Source organism: Pelecanus crispus, chromosome 5 (genome assembly GCF_030463565.1).
Source record: "Pelecanus crispus isolate bPelCri1 chromosome 5, bPelCri1.pri, whole genome shotgun sequence".
Taxonomy (NCBI): domain Eukaryota; kingdom Metazoa; phylum Chordata; class Aves; order Pelecaniformes; family Pelecanidae; genus Pelecanus; species Pelecanus crispus.
This window is the reverse complement of record NC_134647.1, coordinates 54,073,461-54,088,761: the sequence shown is the minus strand read 5'-3', so window position 1 is coordinate 54,088,761 and position 15,301 is coordinate 54,073,461. Positions and strand designations below refer to the sequence as shown.

Here is a 15,301-nt window from a genome sequence, read left to right as displayed (position 1 = left end):
TCTTCTAGATTCGAATGTGGAACTGTCAGTGTGCCTCAGCACTGATCTGCAACTTTCTTTTCTCTTGCTCCTGAAACTTGCAGGGCAACAGTTTGCAGCAAGACTGTGTTCAGATTTCTGTATGAAAGTTTGACTGAGGCATAGAAATAATTCCTCTTAAAAACCTGGTTAGAATAATTTAATGTCTTACAGCAGTTGTATTGAGGATATATGGAGTAATTTCTTTGTTGATGTCTAAATTGTGTTGGGTGAACTCTGTAACTGTTTCGTCTTGCTTGTCTGTAAAAGCCACAAAAGAATTTATTCTTTTTATTCAAGACTTCAATAGCTTCGTCACTCGGACCAACACTTGTGGAGAGCTCTGTTCTGCTCATGTGGGACAAGAGGTCACCCTGTATGGATGGATTCAGTATCAAAGGTAAATGCAAACCAAGGTGAAAATGGAGATGCTTATTTGCTAGATCTAATGTATGCTTTAGGCCTGTATTCACTTTTTTATGCCTCAGGTTATCTTTTCATACCCTGCAGCAGCCACTTCTGAGGTGAGTAAAACAGTTGAGAACTGTGCTAGATCAGTATTTGAAACTTCAATTAACATTTATATAAAGCTGATCCTCATTACAGCACTGCAAAGCAGGTAAGTAATACTACCCTCATTGTATAGGAGAGAACACAAGTAATAGCATATTTATAGCAATTCTAATGGCTGTGAGCAAATAATTCTTCTATGTAGTGTGCTTAAATTTTAAGCAAATGATGCTTGTCTTTTCAACTACAGCATCTAGTGATGCAATTTTGAAGTATGGAAGCTTTGCTTAAAACTGAAATATTAAGAAAAGGTAGTAAGCAGAGGATGAAATATTCAATTCCAACAGTTTGCTATAGGTGGCATGATATAATCACTCCTAATGGAGTTGTACATCTTGTAAATGTAGGGTGAAAAGCATGTCTGCATACAGCATGGATGATTCTCCAAAATTCTGATCCTGGGTATGTGCTTGTAAAAAGGAGATAGGTCCTGTGGCTTTGGTGAAATTAATTTGTATCAAAAGTTACGTTTTGTGTTGTATAGTTCAGAGAGGCTGTTTTTTATCCAGCATTGTTCTGCAGTGATGGTCTGCATGGATTTTTTTTTTTTTAGGAGGTCCTGCACATCACATCTTTGAACAGTTGTGGGTGGAGTTCCAGGAAACAGAGTTAGGATTATTGCAATGAGATTGTTGTGCTCTTCTTTATAAAGACAGCCAGAGCATGTTCCATGACAGCTTCTTAATGGATTAAGTACAATGGTAGCTCTCTACTGCAGCTGAAGAGATCAAGATTTATGATTCTGGGTCTAGGAGTGCGGATTGTTCATGTGAAACTTTTTATGGGACCAGTGGTGGTGTTCTTGTTTTGTGGTTGGATTTTCTTTTTTGTATCCGTTTGAATTTTAGTTTTAATGCTTATCTAAATGTGTTTGTCTGAACAATGTTTCCCAGCAGGAAATTGCATGTGTTCATAATCCTTGCTCTGCATGGATTAATGTTCAAGTTAAAATCCTGCCTCTCCTGGTTATTTGCACATTGTTTGTCTGTGGCTGGGCAAAATCTGAAACAAATTGTTCAGATTAGATTCAGATGTGGGAAAAGTATCTGTACATACATTACTTGGAAATGCTTTGAGATTAGTCACAAGGTACAGGAAGTAGCTAGTTGCCGTGCGCTTTGGCTTAAAAAGCAGAAGACTACTGAATTCTTGAAAAAAATGGTTTTCCTTTTGTGTTTTTCATGGATCAGACAAGGCCTGTTTCTGGTTTTGAGGGATTTCCAAGGACTGACCCAGATCCTCATTCCACAGGATGAGGTAAGTGCTGCCAAAATACAAGTCTGTATTATTTCTATTTTTCCTTTGGTAGCTTGGGTCCAGCAGACATGGAGAGCAGAATGAAGTACTTTGTCAGACTGAGTGCTCTGACTCAGAAATAGATTTAAGTGTTATGAGAGCCCTGATCTGACACTGCAACAGAAACATTAATACTGTTTCCTCTGGCTTACAAGGAGTGTTCCGTATTCAAATGGGCCATTAAGAAATGAGGCCCTTGAGCATGGTATGTTTGTCCTGTTCTTTGAATTTCTGTGAGGCATTGTCATTTTGCAGGCACACTCCCATGTGAAGAAGCTCTTGTCTAAAGCCCCAGTGGAGTCTGTTGTGCGAGTGACTGGAGTTGTGTCCCCTCGGCCCCCAGGGCAGGAGAATCCGGTGAGGATGTGTGGGTGTCTCAAGGGTTTTATTCCTTGTGGAAAAGAGCACTGGATAGTAGGATTATGGTGGCCTTTGTGTCACAGCTTTGCCATGGGTTCTGGGTGTGTGACAGCCTGTCCTCAGATAATGTGAGGTGAAATAACTGCTATGACATGTAGCTTATGAGAACCTCAAAGCGTATTACAGACACCCACAAATTAAATTGTGTTTCAGCCCTTTGAAAAGATAATGGCTAGCTTTTTCAGGCTATCGAAGTGTGGTTGAGCATTTCTTTTTCTTGAAAATAAGTATTGTCATCACAAGTTCCACATTGTGTGATGACCTGTTTCTCACTCAGAATAGATTTTGCTGCTCTCATTGTATAGAAAACAGAGGTTGAATAATTTTTTTAATGTTATGTGTTCCTCAGCTCTCATTGTAATCAGCTGTAGATCAATCTGTCAGGATTGTATGTATCCCATCACTGGCAGACCTAAAAAGAGAACCTGGATATATGACAGTAACTTTTTTTTGCTCTGACCACTGATAGATGTCCATGAAGAATGCAGGCTTCAAGCTATGCTTTTATTTCTTCTAATCATTTATCAGTTTGTTGGAAGGTTGTATGTGCTTTCCCCTGGTAAATAGAAAGAGCTCTGTAGGATCAAATGAACTTTGATGTGGCACAGTGTTAAGTGGGGAAAGCTGTCTGTTCTCCCTTGGGATCTAAGGAAAAGAGGACTAGTTCTGAGAACTGGTGTTCAGAACAGGAAGTTCTGAGAAGTTCCTTGCAAGTTGCATTTTTTGACTTGTATTAAGGACTGATGGTGATGCTGCTAATGCACACTAAAATGTATACTGCATGGTTTCATTGAAGCTAATGGAACTAGCGTTTTGTCCAATGCATGTGCCCTAAAAGGGTCTGTGCCTGACTGTTCCTCTGTGCTCAGCATGTCCTTCAAGGAGAAGGCAAAGTACAAGTAATTATATTTCTTCTAGAGATCAGTATGCTACTGGGAAAGAACATGCCATCTTTGGTGAGGTGACTTGTGTTTTTCTGAACAGAAGGGAAATCTAGGAGAAATCTGTCCTTGAGAGAAGTTTTCTGAGTTATACTTTGCTAGAAGGCAGGGAGGATAATCACATGGGTTTCTTTTTTTCCCCCAACCATCTGTGAAATACCTTTGTCCAATTGTTTTCCTTAAGTTTTGAATCTAATTATTTTTCTTGCCTTTTTGCTCCAGAAAATGCCAACAGGGGATATTGAAGTGAAGGCAGAGACTGCAGAGATCCTAAACTCCTGCAAGAAGCTACCTTTTGAAATCAAGGACTTCATCAAGGTGTCTGTGTTTCATCTTTTTTTTACCAAAGTGGTGGCTTTTCAATAATTTAGGAATTTGCCCAGGGTGATGGCAAAACATCTGAGAGCTTTGTCATGTTCTCCCAGCTCTGCTTTGGGGGAAGGATGATATTTAAAATAGGGGTGCTGCTTATTAGTTGTGAGGATGTATTTCTAATTAGTTAAGCAGAAAACAAGGCTTGAATGATTCCAGTGCACAGGGTTTTCAAATACCGCTGTTAAGAACAGATGGTAAAAGGAAGAGTGAAAGAAATCAGCTATGCTAGGTTTTTTGAGAGCGTGAAACAACCTGCCAATGCACTGCTGTGTTTTAAGGCAAGGGTGGTTAGTCTTATCTGGACAAGTAGGTAGTCAGCCAGAGGATTTTCTTCCTCTGAGTACACAGAGTAAGTGTGTCTTATAAGTAAGTGCTTATAAGAGGTTAGTTTTACTGCAGGCTCCATGGTGTAGGAGTCACATCACTGTTAACTGAAGATATTCTCTGTGCCATTGAAAGTGTGACTGATATGTAGGTGTTGGAATTGGAAGAATTGGGTCCTGTTCCTTCCATGTTACAGGTGCTGGACAATTCCCATCATCTGCACTGCTTTCGTTTTCCTGTCTGTAACAAGGGTGTATCACCATTTAGTTGGTCCTTTAGACCTATGTATGATACCACTCCTCTGCTTAAAAATCACAAGGAGGATTGCTACAGTCTGTTGCAGTTGCCTGAGAATAAGAAGGGCTGAAATCCTGATCTTTGAGGCAGCTCTTATCACAGTAAATGTTTGTCTGGTCTTTTTTTTAAGTAATTGTCATGCATGGAAACGCTCTCAGTGGCTGATGTTTGTCTGTGTAGGTTGTGGGTGATGGGTGGGTTGTCACAATAGAGCAGCATCCTTTTTTAGCTTTCTCTTTTTGTCCTGTGGCTTTAGGAGCAGCTTCATTGGACATGCAATTTGAATTTTGTCTCTTAATCCTAATTATCACTTATCTTCAGAAATCAGAGGCCTTACGGATGCAGTATCGCTACTTGGACTTGCGTAGCTTCCAGCTGCAGTATAACCTGCGGCTGAGATCACAGATAGTAATGAGGATGCGGGAATATCTGTGTAACCTCCATGGTAAGAAAAGTGCTTGAAGAACAGTGTGCAGCAAACAACATTTTAACCCTCCCTTCTTCTGTTTCCTATTTCTGGGAGGGAGTGCCAATCAACTTGCTACTCCAGACTGGTCCCACTTAGTAAGGACATGTCTGCTTGCAGTGGGGTCTTTAGAGGGATGTTGGCAGGCCTGAAGAATAAAACACGTTGAAATCTCTTAGCATGCTACAAACCAGTTGTTTCAAATGAGCTATATCCAGTGAGAAAAGGCCTTTTGCATGTAGTTTCCCTCTCTTGGTCACCCAACTTGAGGCATGTCAAACAGATGGATTTCTTATGAGGCTTTTGCTTATCTTAAAATCAGGGAGTCCTTTTTGGAAAAGCAAGGTCTAGTTCAAAACAGATAGAGAATTAACAATTTTTTAGCCCATATGGAGTCCTCCCATCAACAGTTCTGGCAGGACATCAGGGTAGCTCAGAGCCTTTAAATCTGTCATTACACAAGTTATTCTTAGAAGCAGCAAAATCTGTAGATTTTGGAAAGGCTACATGGTGTGCTAGATTATCTATTTTGCTGACTAACCCTACTCTAGCTTACTTTCTGTCATACTAGTTCTCCCTGTTCTCAGTGTATTCTGTGTCTGAAGCATGTGTTTGTTTCTCAGGGTTTGTGGATGTAGAAACTCCAACGCTCTTTAAAAGAACCCCAGGGGTATGTATTCTGTTAGTAATGCATTTTAGCCTCCTGCAATTGCATAGGCAGTTCATAGTTGAATTATTTTCAATTGCCTCTTGGCATTCATTGCTGTTCCCTCACTAACTAACAGCTCGTGCAAATTTTCTGATATGATACATGGATGCTTTGAAATTAGAGGGAGTCAAAGGGAAGATGTGATACCTTGTGCCTTTATTCATTTGCAGGTTCAAAATTAAGCTTCTGTCTTGTAGAGCACATGTTGAATGTAAGTCCTGTCCTGGGACAGCCAGATTATAAAATCAAAAAACTTCTTCTAAGCACTGTTTCCCCAGCACTTATCTCTTACCTAGTAGGTTACTACAGTGGCACTACTCGAGTAATTTTAATTTCTAAGTTTATATTTGTTTCTTTCATTTCAAAAATAATCACAGAGAAGAGAGCTGTAGCCCAGGAATTGTTGATGGAGCTAACACATGGAGTTCTCGCATTTAAACCCCTGTCTTGGATGGTGTATTGTTATGCATTAGTCTCTCAGAGCAGAAGGTGGAGAATCCTCCTTTGGGATATTTTTGACCAAGCTGGTTAACAGATTTTTTTAAGTGTAATGTACAAACAGCCATTTCATCACAAGCGGGATTTCATGATGGGGAAAATAGGTCCTTAGGTCCTTTCCTCTTGTGCTCCTAGTCTGTGCTCTCTGCCAGGAATTGAGGCCATTTATGTGCTGAACTGTGTAAGCTTTTCTTTCTGATGCTAGGGAGCAAAAGAATTCCTTGTGCCCTCAAGGGAAGCAGGCAAGTTCTACTCTCTGCCGCAGAGTCCTCAGCAGTTCAAGCAGCTCCTCATGATTGGAGGCCTGGACAGGTAAGAGTTTCTTGGACTCTTCTCTGCATGTCCTGTCCAGGGTTTGCTTGCTTTGATCTGTGAGGTTTTAGATACTTCCCCAAAAATGTACTGCCACAGGTTTTGTGTTTTGAAGAGGGATCCTTAAATATTTAGGACTTTTCAGCTAGGCCAGGCCATTTGCCACCCCCTCCCTCGCCTCCCCCCAGCCCCTGCAGTAGTGCCTCCCAGTAAGAGGAAGTGTATCCTGTTTGAAGGTTGAAATCTTCACTGTTGTTTTAAATGGAAACATGACCTGAAGCACAGTCTGCCTGAAGGGCAGACAATCTAGTGTGTGATAAGAGCCTCTCCAAGAGTAACCTGTAGAAGTAATTGAGATGAGGCTGGGCAGCTGAGCAGGACTAAGACAAGGAAAGCATGTTCTCAGGGTGTGTGAGTACAAAGCTTTTAACTGGGCTTATTCCTCCAAATAAAATTGAAGGGGAGGGAGACAGTTGTTCATGCAGTGAACTGCAGGCCAGGTCTTGACTGAGTTTTGCATGGCTCTTAGCAGAGTCCAGGTTTGGAGTGGAAGGTGGGAAAAGGGGTTGCATATGCCCCTGTTGGCACACAGCTCATCTGGTAGCCTCTGCATGCCTCTGGAGGTATGGCTGGAGATGAATACAGCTGCTGGTACAGTTGCTTCCTCTCAGTTTCATGCTTTTGAGGGGATGGGAACAGCTAGGGTTACGATCATCTGCTCCAAAGGGAATAGACCTTTCTTTTTTTTTTTTTTCTTATGGTCAATTCTATAGCCACAACTTAATTTAGGGTACTTGTTATCTGAGTAAAAGTCCTATTGCAGGTACTTTCAGGTTGCTCGCTGCTACCGAGATGAAGGTTCACGGCCCGACAGGCAGCCTGAATTCACTCAGGTAATCAGCTCACACTGCCTTTTATGTTCCTCCTCACCCCAAACAGCTTGTAGCTTTTCTCTCTTCTGAAGGCTTGGTTTCTGCTAGCTCTTGTGCTGCTTGGGGGGTACAATGTTGTTTGCTGTGTGTTTCACAGATTGAGCCCTTTGAAGTTAGCATGGGACACGCCCAGAGTGGTTACTGTCCTTGGATGACTGCACAGTCCCAGATGCAGTAGATGTGGGAATTGTGTTGCAGCAGTGATTGTGTTTGCAATCTCCTCCTGTCCTGCTGGGTCAGGCATCCCGTTCCTCAGCCTTGAGATTGCAGGCAGAGTTAGTGTGGTTCATTCAAGGCTTCTCCTTCTGTCCTTGTCATCATTACCTCATTCAGTTCTCTGAGGAGATTGTGTCCTGAGTCATCAGGCTGTAGGGAGATCATAAACACACCCTCACACACCATGCAGTCATACTATGATTTAATGTAGTGTATTGTTTCTTTTTATGCTGGCTTTATGGTCAAGAGCTTCTGCTAGTAGTAGTACAAAGGCAAAACCTGTAGCTAATGTGGAATCCCCCCCCTTGTCTTCTATTTTAAGATAGATATAGAGATGTCATTTGTAGATCAAGCTGGGATCCAGAGATTGATAGAGGGCCTCCTGCAATATTCCTGGCCTGAGGAAAGAGGCTGCATTACGACTCCTTTCCCTTCCATGACATATGAGGCGGCACTGGCTGACTATGGGACTGATAAACCAGACACTCGTTTTGGCATGAAGGTGAGGGTTTGCACATTGGGAACTTGCAACTTCTCCTTTCTGTTAGTGTTTTAATAATGTTTGTTTGGATCATGTATATGTGATTGGCTGGGGTTCTTAATGGTGTAATTTACCCAAGGTGTCTGTTCCATCGTCACTGCTTTGTACAGGTAATAATCTCTTGGGGAAGAGAGGGTTTGATTATTTGGCTATGGGAAAATGTATGTTTTAAGAAAATTTTATTTAAAGGTAATGTAGTGTTAGGAAGTAATGCATCTTTACTGTCCTTAGGAACAGAAGCCCATAAGGCATCCACAGATACTGTAAGTGCTTTTGTCTACTGCACTCCAAAGCATACTCCTGGTGAGCATGCTTCACAAGACAGGCTTCTCCAGCCTTCTAATGGCCTGAATATATTTTCAAGATAACCGACTGTGGTTGTGTGCATACACTGTTTGTATATGAAACAAGAGTATGAAAGGTTAAATAAGAATATTGACAAATGTCTTAAGAGGAACAGTGCTAAAAAGCAAGAAAGCATCTTGTATTTCCCCAGGAAATAATTTTGGGGGTTTCTTTTTCAGTATGCAGCTCTCTCCACTGTGGTAGGATGTCACCATCTCAACCTTGGGGTTTCCTGGCTCAAACTCAGTTTTGGGGTTTTTCTGGCTGTCTTTCATTTCTGATTCTGCAGTGTTTAGCTTCCTAATGGTTATTCTAGCTTGGTCCTGTTCACTTCTTTGAACAATCTGATTTCACTGAACAAAGAAATGATGTCCCAGGGAATGGGTGTTAAGACACAGGTGCAGGATTTTTGCTTCATGTTCCTACCACTGCTGCTTTTTCCTGTGATCTCTCCTTTCTCAGATAGTGGATATCAGTGACTTTTTACGAAGATCGGACATTCAGTTTGTGCAGAACGCACTCAGTTACCCACGTGGCACTGTCAAAGCCATTTGTATCCCTCAAGGAGTAGTAAGTGATGCTTTTTCATACTGCTTATGGTTTGTGAAATAAAAAAACATACCAATTTAAATTCCTTTGTTGGTATGAAAATGTTCCTTGCTATTACTGGGGAGGCGGTGCCTTTCAGGGAACTTGGGACTGGTTGTGATTGATGTCAGGTCAGGCTGAGTGGTGTTAGAAGAGGGGAATGCAGATGACCAGGCGATGGGAAGAAGATACATAGCCCTCAGGAAGGGGCAGAAAAAACCAGAGCTGCAAGGTGCCTTGAGGATAGGGAAGCCTCTCTGGGCACTGGCTTGCTTTTGTCAAGGATGGCTTTTGATCTGCATCTCAATAATAAATTGTGCCCTGCAGCGAGAGACTGAAATAGAGCCAGGTATGGCACAGCTCTGTTCTGGACTAATGAGAGAAAGGTCAGGTGGTTACAAGCCCTTCTCATGTTTGCTTTTGCTGCATTTGTGGGCACAGCTCATGTCTTGTAATGAGAATGTCACAGACCAAATCTAAGGCTGACAACAGATGTAGAAGGTTCACACAGCCATGTATTTTGGCAGGGAGGCAGATTTAATTCTGGCTGTGGTCATCTTTGCAGCTTGGGCAGTATGGGGGGAAAAAAAAAGCCATTAAACACTGAGTTTTATTTGGGGAATAGGACTTTCTGACCATGGTTTCTCTTGGGATTCTTTTAATTTTTGCACAAAACGCAAGTTACTAGCTTCCCACAAGAGGGCACTAAGGTGTGTGTTTGAGCAAAACAAAAGTGGAATCTTGAGCCCCTCTAAACATTAGAAAAATCAAGAAAAATCTGAAAAAATTAAGATCTTGACGCAGGTCCTCATTTATTGCATTTCTTTGCATGCGAGAGTCAGCCCAGTTGGTTTCCCTCTGTTCCTCCAAATTGAGCTATGCCTTCCCTATCAACAGTGTGGTGTTATAACTTTGTTTCTGCATGCTGGAGGCAGTTAGTTGGTGTAATCTAACTCTGCTGACCAGCTACATCTGATCTGTGAGCAGGGAGGAAAAACTGCAGCCAGGTGTACAATCTAGAGGGAAAAGGGGCTCCTGAAAGGAGCCCTTAGAGAAGACACCCAGCTGCAGCCTAGTGTCCTGTTCCACAGCCCTCGTAAGAACTTGTTTCCAAACTTCTCAAGTTCTTCTGTTTCCAGTACAGCTCAGTCAGCAGATTTGAATCCTGGTTGGGCTTTCTATATATTTTGCTGATGTTTAATGCGTCTCCTCTTGCTCTTTCCCCAGAGATATCTTAAAAATAAAGATTTGGAATCATTAAAGGAGTCTGCAAAATCCCAATTTAACCAGGTGAGACAGAAACACTGAGGCATAGGAAATGGTGAATGACAAAGTGTATATAAAGGCACTTGCAGGCAGAGGAAGGTAGAAGAGCAGTTTCTAATAGCTGAAAGTCAGTGCCTGAGCATGTGGTGCTTCAAGACAAGAGAGGGCAGCACTGGACTGAACATGCTTTTATCTCTCTTTAGGAAATCATGGAAATTATCTGCAGGCCTGATGGAAGCTTGAAGTCTCTGCTTACAAAGTTTCTTGGTGAGAAGCAGCAGTCAGAGCTTATCCAAGCACTGAACATGCAGGTGGACGATGTGGTACTGCTGGCAGCTGGTGAACACAAGCAAGTGGTAGGAAGCATTTCTTGTGTGGCTGTGTGAGTTGAATGTTGCTGATGATGGCTTTCATGTTATCTGACCTTAGTCTAATTCTTCTTATTAAAATAGGTCATCATCTAATTCTGTGTTTCTCTGGAGCTGAAGCTATAGCAACAGCAAATAATGCATGAAATGTACCTATTGCTTTTATTTTCCCCAGTCAAATTCTGGGAAGAACTCGTAACAAACAAAAGCTGGAATATAAAACAGGAACAAATCAGTGCCTCCTTTTCTCTCAATTTTTAAACCATCAAACAGAGATTGGAAAACAAGGTCAACTAGGTAATTTTGTCTCGCATAAGCAGGTGACTAGAGTGAAGCACAACTGCTTGTTAGCAGCAGTGGTGGGAGATTCTGTCCCTGCCCTTCTCTATGTTTTTGCCAGCAGACATTGCCTTCCAAGCATTGGTTTATGACAAGGTGTCATGTTTTGCTTGATAGCCAAAATTTTGTCATATTCTCTTTCTGTGCCTTCATTTCTCTGTCTGCAAAGTGCAGATCTTACCTGTGCTCCCCCAGTTAGTCAACATTTGTGTAGAGCTTGATGTTAGTCTAGGAGAGTTCTCTGAGGATGGAACATTTGGAAGAAAATGAGCTTTCCAGCTCCTTACTTGCCTTTCTTTGTCAAACCCTGGAGCTGCTGCTGCCTCAGCAGGAAGGTGATATCTTCTGGGAGACAAGGCAAAAGTGTTTAAGGCAACAATGCATTACAACTGATGCTATCTCTGATACTACCTTTATGAAACACTCTTTCCTTGGTCAGAGTTTGAGTGACTTCCCTGTTAGCAAAATTGCCCTGTCTCATTTGCTCCCTTCTCTTTTGCAGTGCTCTGCATTAGGAAGCCTACGGTTGGAGAGTGCTGACCTCCTTGAGGCGGCTGGGCTGGTACTCCGTGATCCTAAGACTTTTCGCTTTCTGTGGGTGGTGGATTTTCCACTTTTCCTCCCCAAGGAAGAGAATCCCACTGAACTAGAATCTGCTCATCACCCTTTCACTGCTCCTCATCCTTCAGATATCAGCCTCCTCTATTCTGATCCCACAAAGGTAACTACTAACTTCATGCCTGCCATGCTGGCTCTTTTACAGCTGTGTGTCCTGGGAAAGTGAGCAAGTAGCATCGTGTTTACTGTAAAAAGGGATGTTTCATGCAACTGACTGCATATTGTACATATCTGTTTGGAAGAGATGGCTTCCAGATTACTCCGTGTAGTAAATATCCATGTGGGCCCCTGACAAAAGGGTCTTAGAAGAAACAGTTGCCTAAGGGGAGGAGTCTATTTTGACCTGTCCCACATCTGTCAGCAGCAGTCCATGCCTCTGATAGGATTGGTACCTGAACTGCAAGGTACCACTGAGAGCGCAGTGTTGTAGTATGTCATGTCTTCATTCCCAGTGTCTTTGCTTTCTGTGTGCAGGTTGGTGTTAAATGCAGCTTGTGCCTCAGCCTTGCTAAGGTGCTTGTTCATTTCTTTCTGCAGGTCCGTAGCCAGCACTATGACCTTGTGCTGAATGGCAGTGAAGTTGGAGGTGGCTCCATCAGAATTCATAGTGCAGAACAACAGCGTTTTGTGCTGGAGAAAGTGCTGAAGGTAACACCTACAGATGTCTCTAACACTGCCTTGGAGATCTAAAGGACTAATTAATTCAAATATCCATTTCAAATCCTGAAAGAAATGCTTGTGTGTTTCCTGGATAGAGAAATGTAACTCCTAGCCCTGAGTGATGGATGATTTCATCGTACATTCATCTTACGTTGCTAGTAGGAAGAGCATTGCTTGTCCAGTGATACTTCTGTAATTTTGCAGGAGGATTCTGAGGTGCTTTCCCACCTGCTTGAGGCTTTGGAGTTTGGAGCTCCACCTCATGGAGGAATCGCTTTAGGTGAGTGGTCTGTAGCTCTCCAGGATGCTGGTGTCTTGTGACTTTTTTTTTTTGGCACATCAGATCCCAGAAACAAGCCTCATGCTTGACAGCAAAAGCCTTGTCTCCTCCTGACAGAGGGGGCTGTTCTGGTGTTGCTATTTGGCACCATGTTGTGGTTTAGCCCCAGCCAGCAACTAAGTACCACGCAGCTGCTCGCTCACTCCCCCTAGCCCAATGGGATCGGGGAGAGAATTGGAGGAGTAAGAGTGAGAAACACTCCTGGGCTGAGATAAGAACAGTTTAATAATTGAAATAAAGTAAAATGGTAGTGATAATAATAACAATATAATAATGATAATAACAATAATATACAAAGCAAGTGATGCGCAATGCAATTACTCACCACCTGCCAACTGATACCCAGACAGTTCCCAAGCAGTGATCGCTGCTCCCCAGCCAACCCCCCCCCAGTTTATATACTGAGCATGATGTCATATGGTATGGAATAGCCCTTTGGTCAATTTGGATCAACTATTCTGGCTGTGCCCCCTCCCAGTTTCTTGTGCACCTGGCAGAGCATGGGAAGCTGAAAAGTCCTTGACTAGCATAAGCAGTCCTTAGCAACAACTAAAACATCAGTGTGTTATCAACATTGTTCTCCTACTAAATCCAAAACACAGCACTATGCCTGCTACTAGGAAGAAAATTAACTCTATCCCAGCTGAAACAAGGACACACCACCAACATGGTAACACTGTGTGGGCTTACACAGTGCTTTCACCTCTGTAGCTGCTTTGTAGAACAAAATGGAGTTTTTGTCACCAAGTGCAGAGTGTTTCAGTGTTCCTCCCCAGCGTCATAGTGTGATTTAGTTCTTATGCAAGGACCAAATCACATGTTGGTGGCTCTAAGGATGATCCTATGCCCAGAGGCCTATGCTTCAGTCTCACTTCCCTTCTTCCTTATCTGTTTTGCTCACTAATTCAGATAATGTCAGATGTTTTTCCTAGAACCTTGCAAGTTTGTGCTTTTAAAAAAGGGAACCCCCTCACCCCACCCCCACCCCACCCCCCCCCCCCAAACAAACAAAACCTACAAAAACAAAGGTAGCATTTTAACCTGTGGTCTTCCAGTGTGATTTCCCTCCATCCGGTCACCCAGAGGCTCTTGTTCTTTTTGCATTCCTCCTAGTTCTAATCCTTCAGAACTGGTTGATCAAGAGCTTGCTTTGAGCAGTTAAGCAGAGCCCTGACAGTGTTCGTGCCACTTAGCTGCACTGGTTTTGTTATGCTGTCTTTGCAAAAGCACTGTCTCTCTCTTGCAGTCCTTGATGTGTTGCAGAACTTTCTGTAATACTGAAAAGCTTTATTTTGCTAGGCATTTCTGCTCTTCAGGCAAGTCTGTTCTCTGCTACTGGTTGAGACTAATTTTTTCCCCTTACTTGCTTCAGTTTTATTCTTCAAGCTGAGTAATATTATCTATTCCATCTTTTTCTTTTTTCTGAATCGGAGGAAGTAATATAGGGCCATAACTCAAGTGGTTCACCAATTTGTTTTCTGCTTCTAGGACTTGACAGGCTGATCTCTCTCATCGTTGATGCTCCAAGTATCAGAGATGTCATTGCTTTTCCTAAATCCTTCAGGGGACGGGACCTGATGGGCAATGCTCCAGACTATGTTACTCCAGAAGAACTAGAGCCATATCACATCCAGGTTTCCTGGCCTCTTGCAGAAAAAGAGGCAAAGCAAAACTGACTTAAATCCAGTGATGTAAGCTGATCTGTTTAACCAGAGGTGGTTACAGCTTCTAAATACCAGAATTCAGTTCAGAAAACATCAACCGTTATGGGAGGGTGGGGGGCAGTGCAACCCCACTGTACCATGGCAGTTTTAGGATTGAATGGGAAATAGGTATGAGGGCTCCATGATAGGAATTCACCTTTGGGTTGGTAATGAGAAGTAGAAAAGCAGAAGAAAAGAACATAATTTTAGCATAGGATATTGAGAATGTTGGCTTTGGGGTGTCATACTGGAGTGATGATGGGATCTAATTTTGTTTCACTCCCTATTTTTTCCATGTCCCTTGTAAAGTATTTCTCCTCCCATCTGGAGGAGATAGTGTCAGCTTCCCTGGCAGATGGTCTGTATTCCTAATGATCCTTGAATCTGTTAGCTGAGAACTGTTACAATAGAGCAGTGCTGTGCTGGGCCAAGAGCTCTGGACACTTCACAGCAGAACTTCAGTGCAGCCAGCAACTTGTCTCACGCTGGAGTATACAAGATCATCCAGAACTTGCAACAGGGAGTTCATATTCAGCTGTGTTCTCTCTTCAGAGACTGGGGGAGAAGTGTGTTTATCATTTGCAACAGTTGTCCTTGTAATACTTGTCAAACAGGAGATGATCTGTCTTTGGGGCCTGTGGTCCTGCTGCTTTTCAGCACGCTAATTCTGAAGTTTGTATGTTTGTAAATAAAGTTTATCTGGCAATGTGGTTTTGACTGAGCTTGCCTTTGGCCTTCTCTACAAGAAAGAGTCACCTGTTCTTCTTTATGACCCCTGATCCCTCTAGCAGATGACAAGAAATCTGTGACAGCATAGCAGGGTTGCTAGTCTTACATGAATTGTGCCTGGTCCTGCAAACCTGCTGCTACAGTAGTGAGTGATGCAGCAGCAACTTTCTTGCAAGTAACTGTCTGTTCATCCCTGTCCCACACCAGAACAGCCACAGTGCAGGAGCGACTCTGTACTGGGTAGTGCATGGGCTATAGCAGCATCCCAGCAGATCAAGCCACTTGGCTCTGCTCTGTAGTGGATAGCAAGCCCTCTGCAGAGGCACTCCAGTAGGTGTTCTTCACTGCGTTTAGGTTGGAGAAAGCAGAGAATTGGTGGGAGGAAAGGAGGAAGGTGAAGAAGCTGAGGAAAAGAGAAGGAAGAGGTTAC

At 42.7% G+C, this 15,301-nt stretch overlaps 1 protein-coding gene across 1 annotated transcript; it reads left to right on the top strand.

Annotated features, from left to right (window-relative positions):
- Window positions 1-1,121: 1,121 nt before the first annotated feature.
- Window positions 1,122-14,852, top strand: DARS2 (aspartyl-tRNA synthetase 2, mitochondrial). The gene is made up of 15 exons (XM_075710576.1): window positions 1,122-1,845; window positions 2,140-2,241; window positions 3,468-3,563; window positions 4,563-4,686; window positions 5,331-5,377; window positions 6,120-6,226; window positions 7,050-7,119; window positions 7,697-7,876; window positions 8,723-8,830; window positions 10,076-10,138; window positions 10,318-10,470; window positions 11,324-11,542; window positions 11,977-12,087; window positions 12,304-12,379; window positions 13,928-14,852. The coding sequence occupies exons 1-15, from the start codon at window positions 1,471-1,473 to the stop codon at window positions 14,113-14,115; spliced, it is 2,019 nt and encodes a 672-aa protein (XP_075566691.1). The 5' UTR covers window positions 1,122-1,470; the 3' UTR covers window positions 14,116-14,852.
- Window positions 14,853-15,301: the final 449 nt, after the last annotated feature.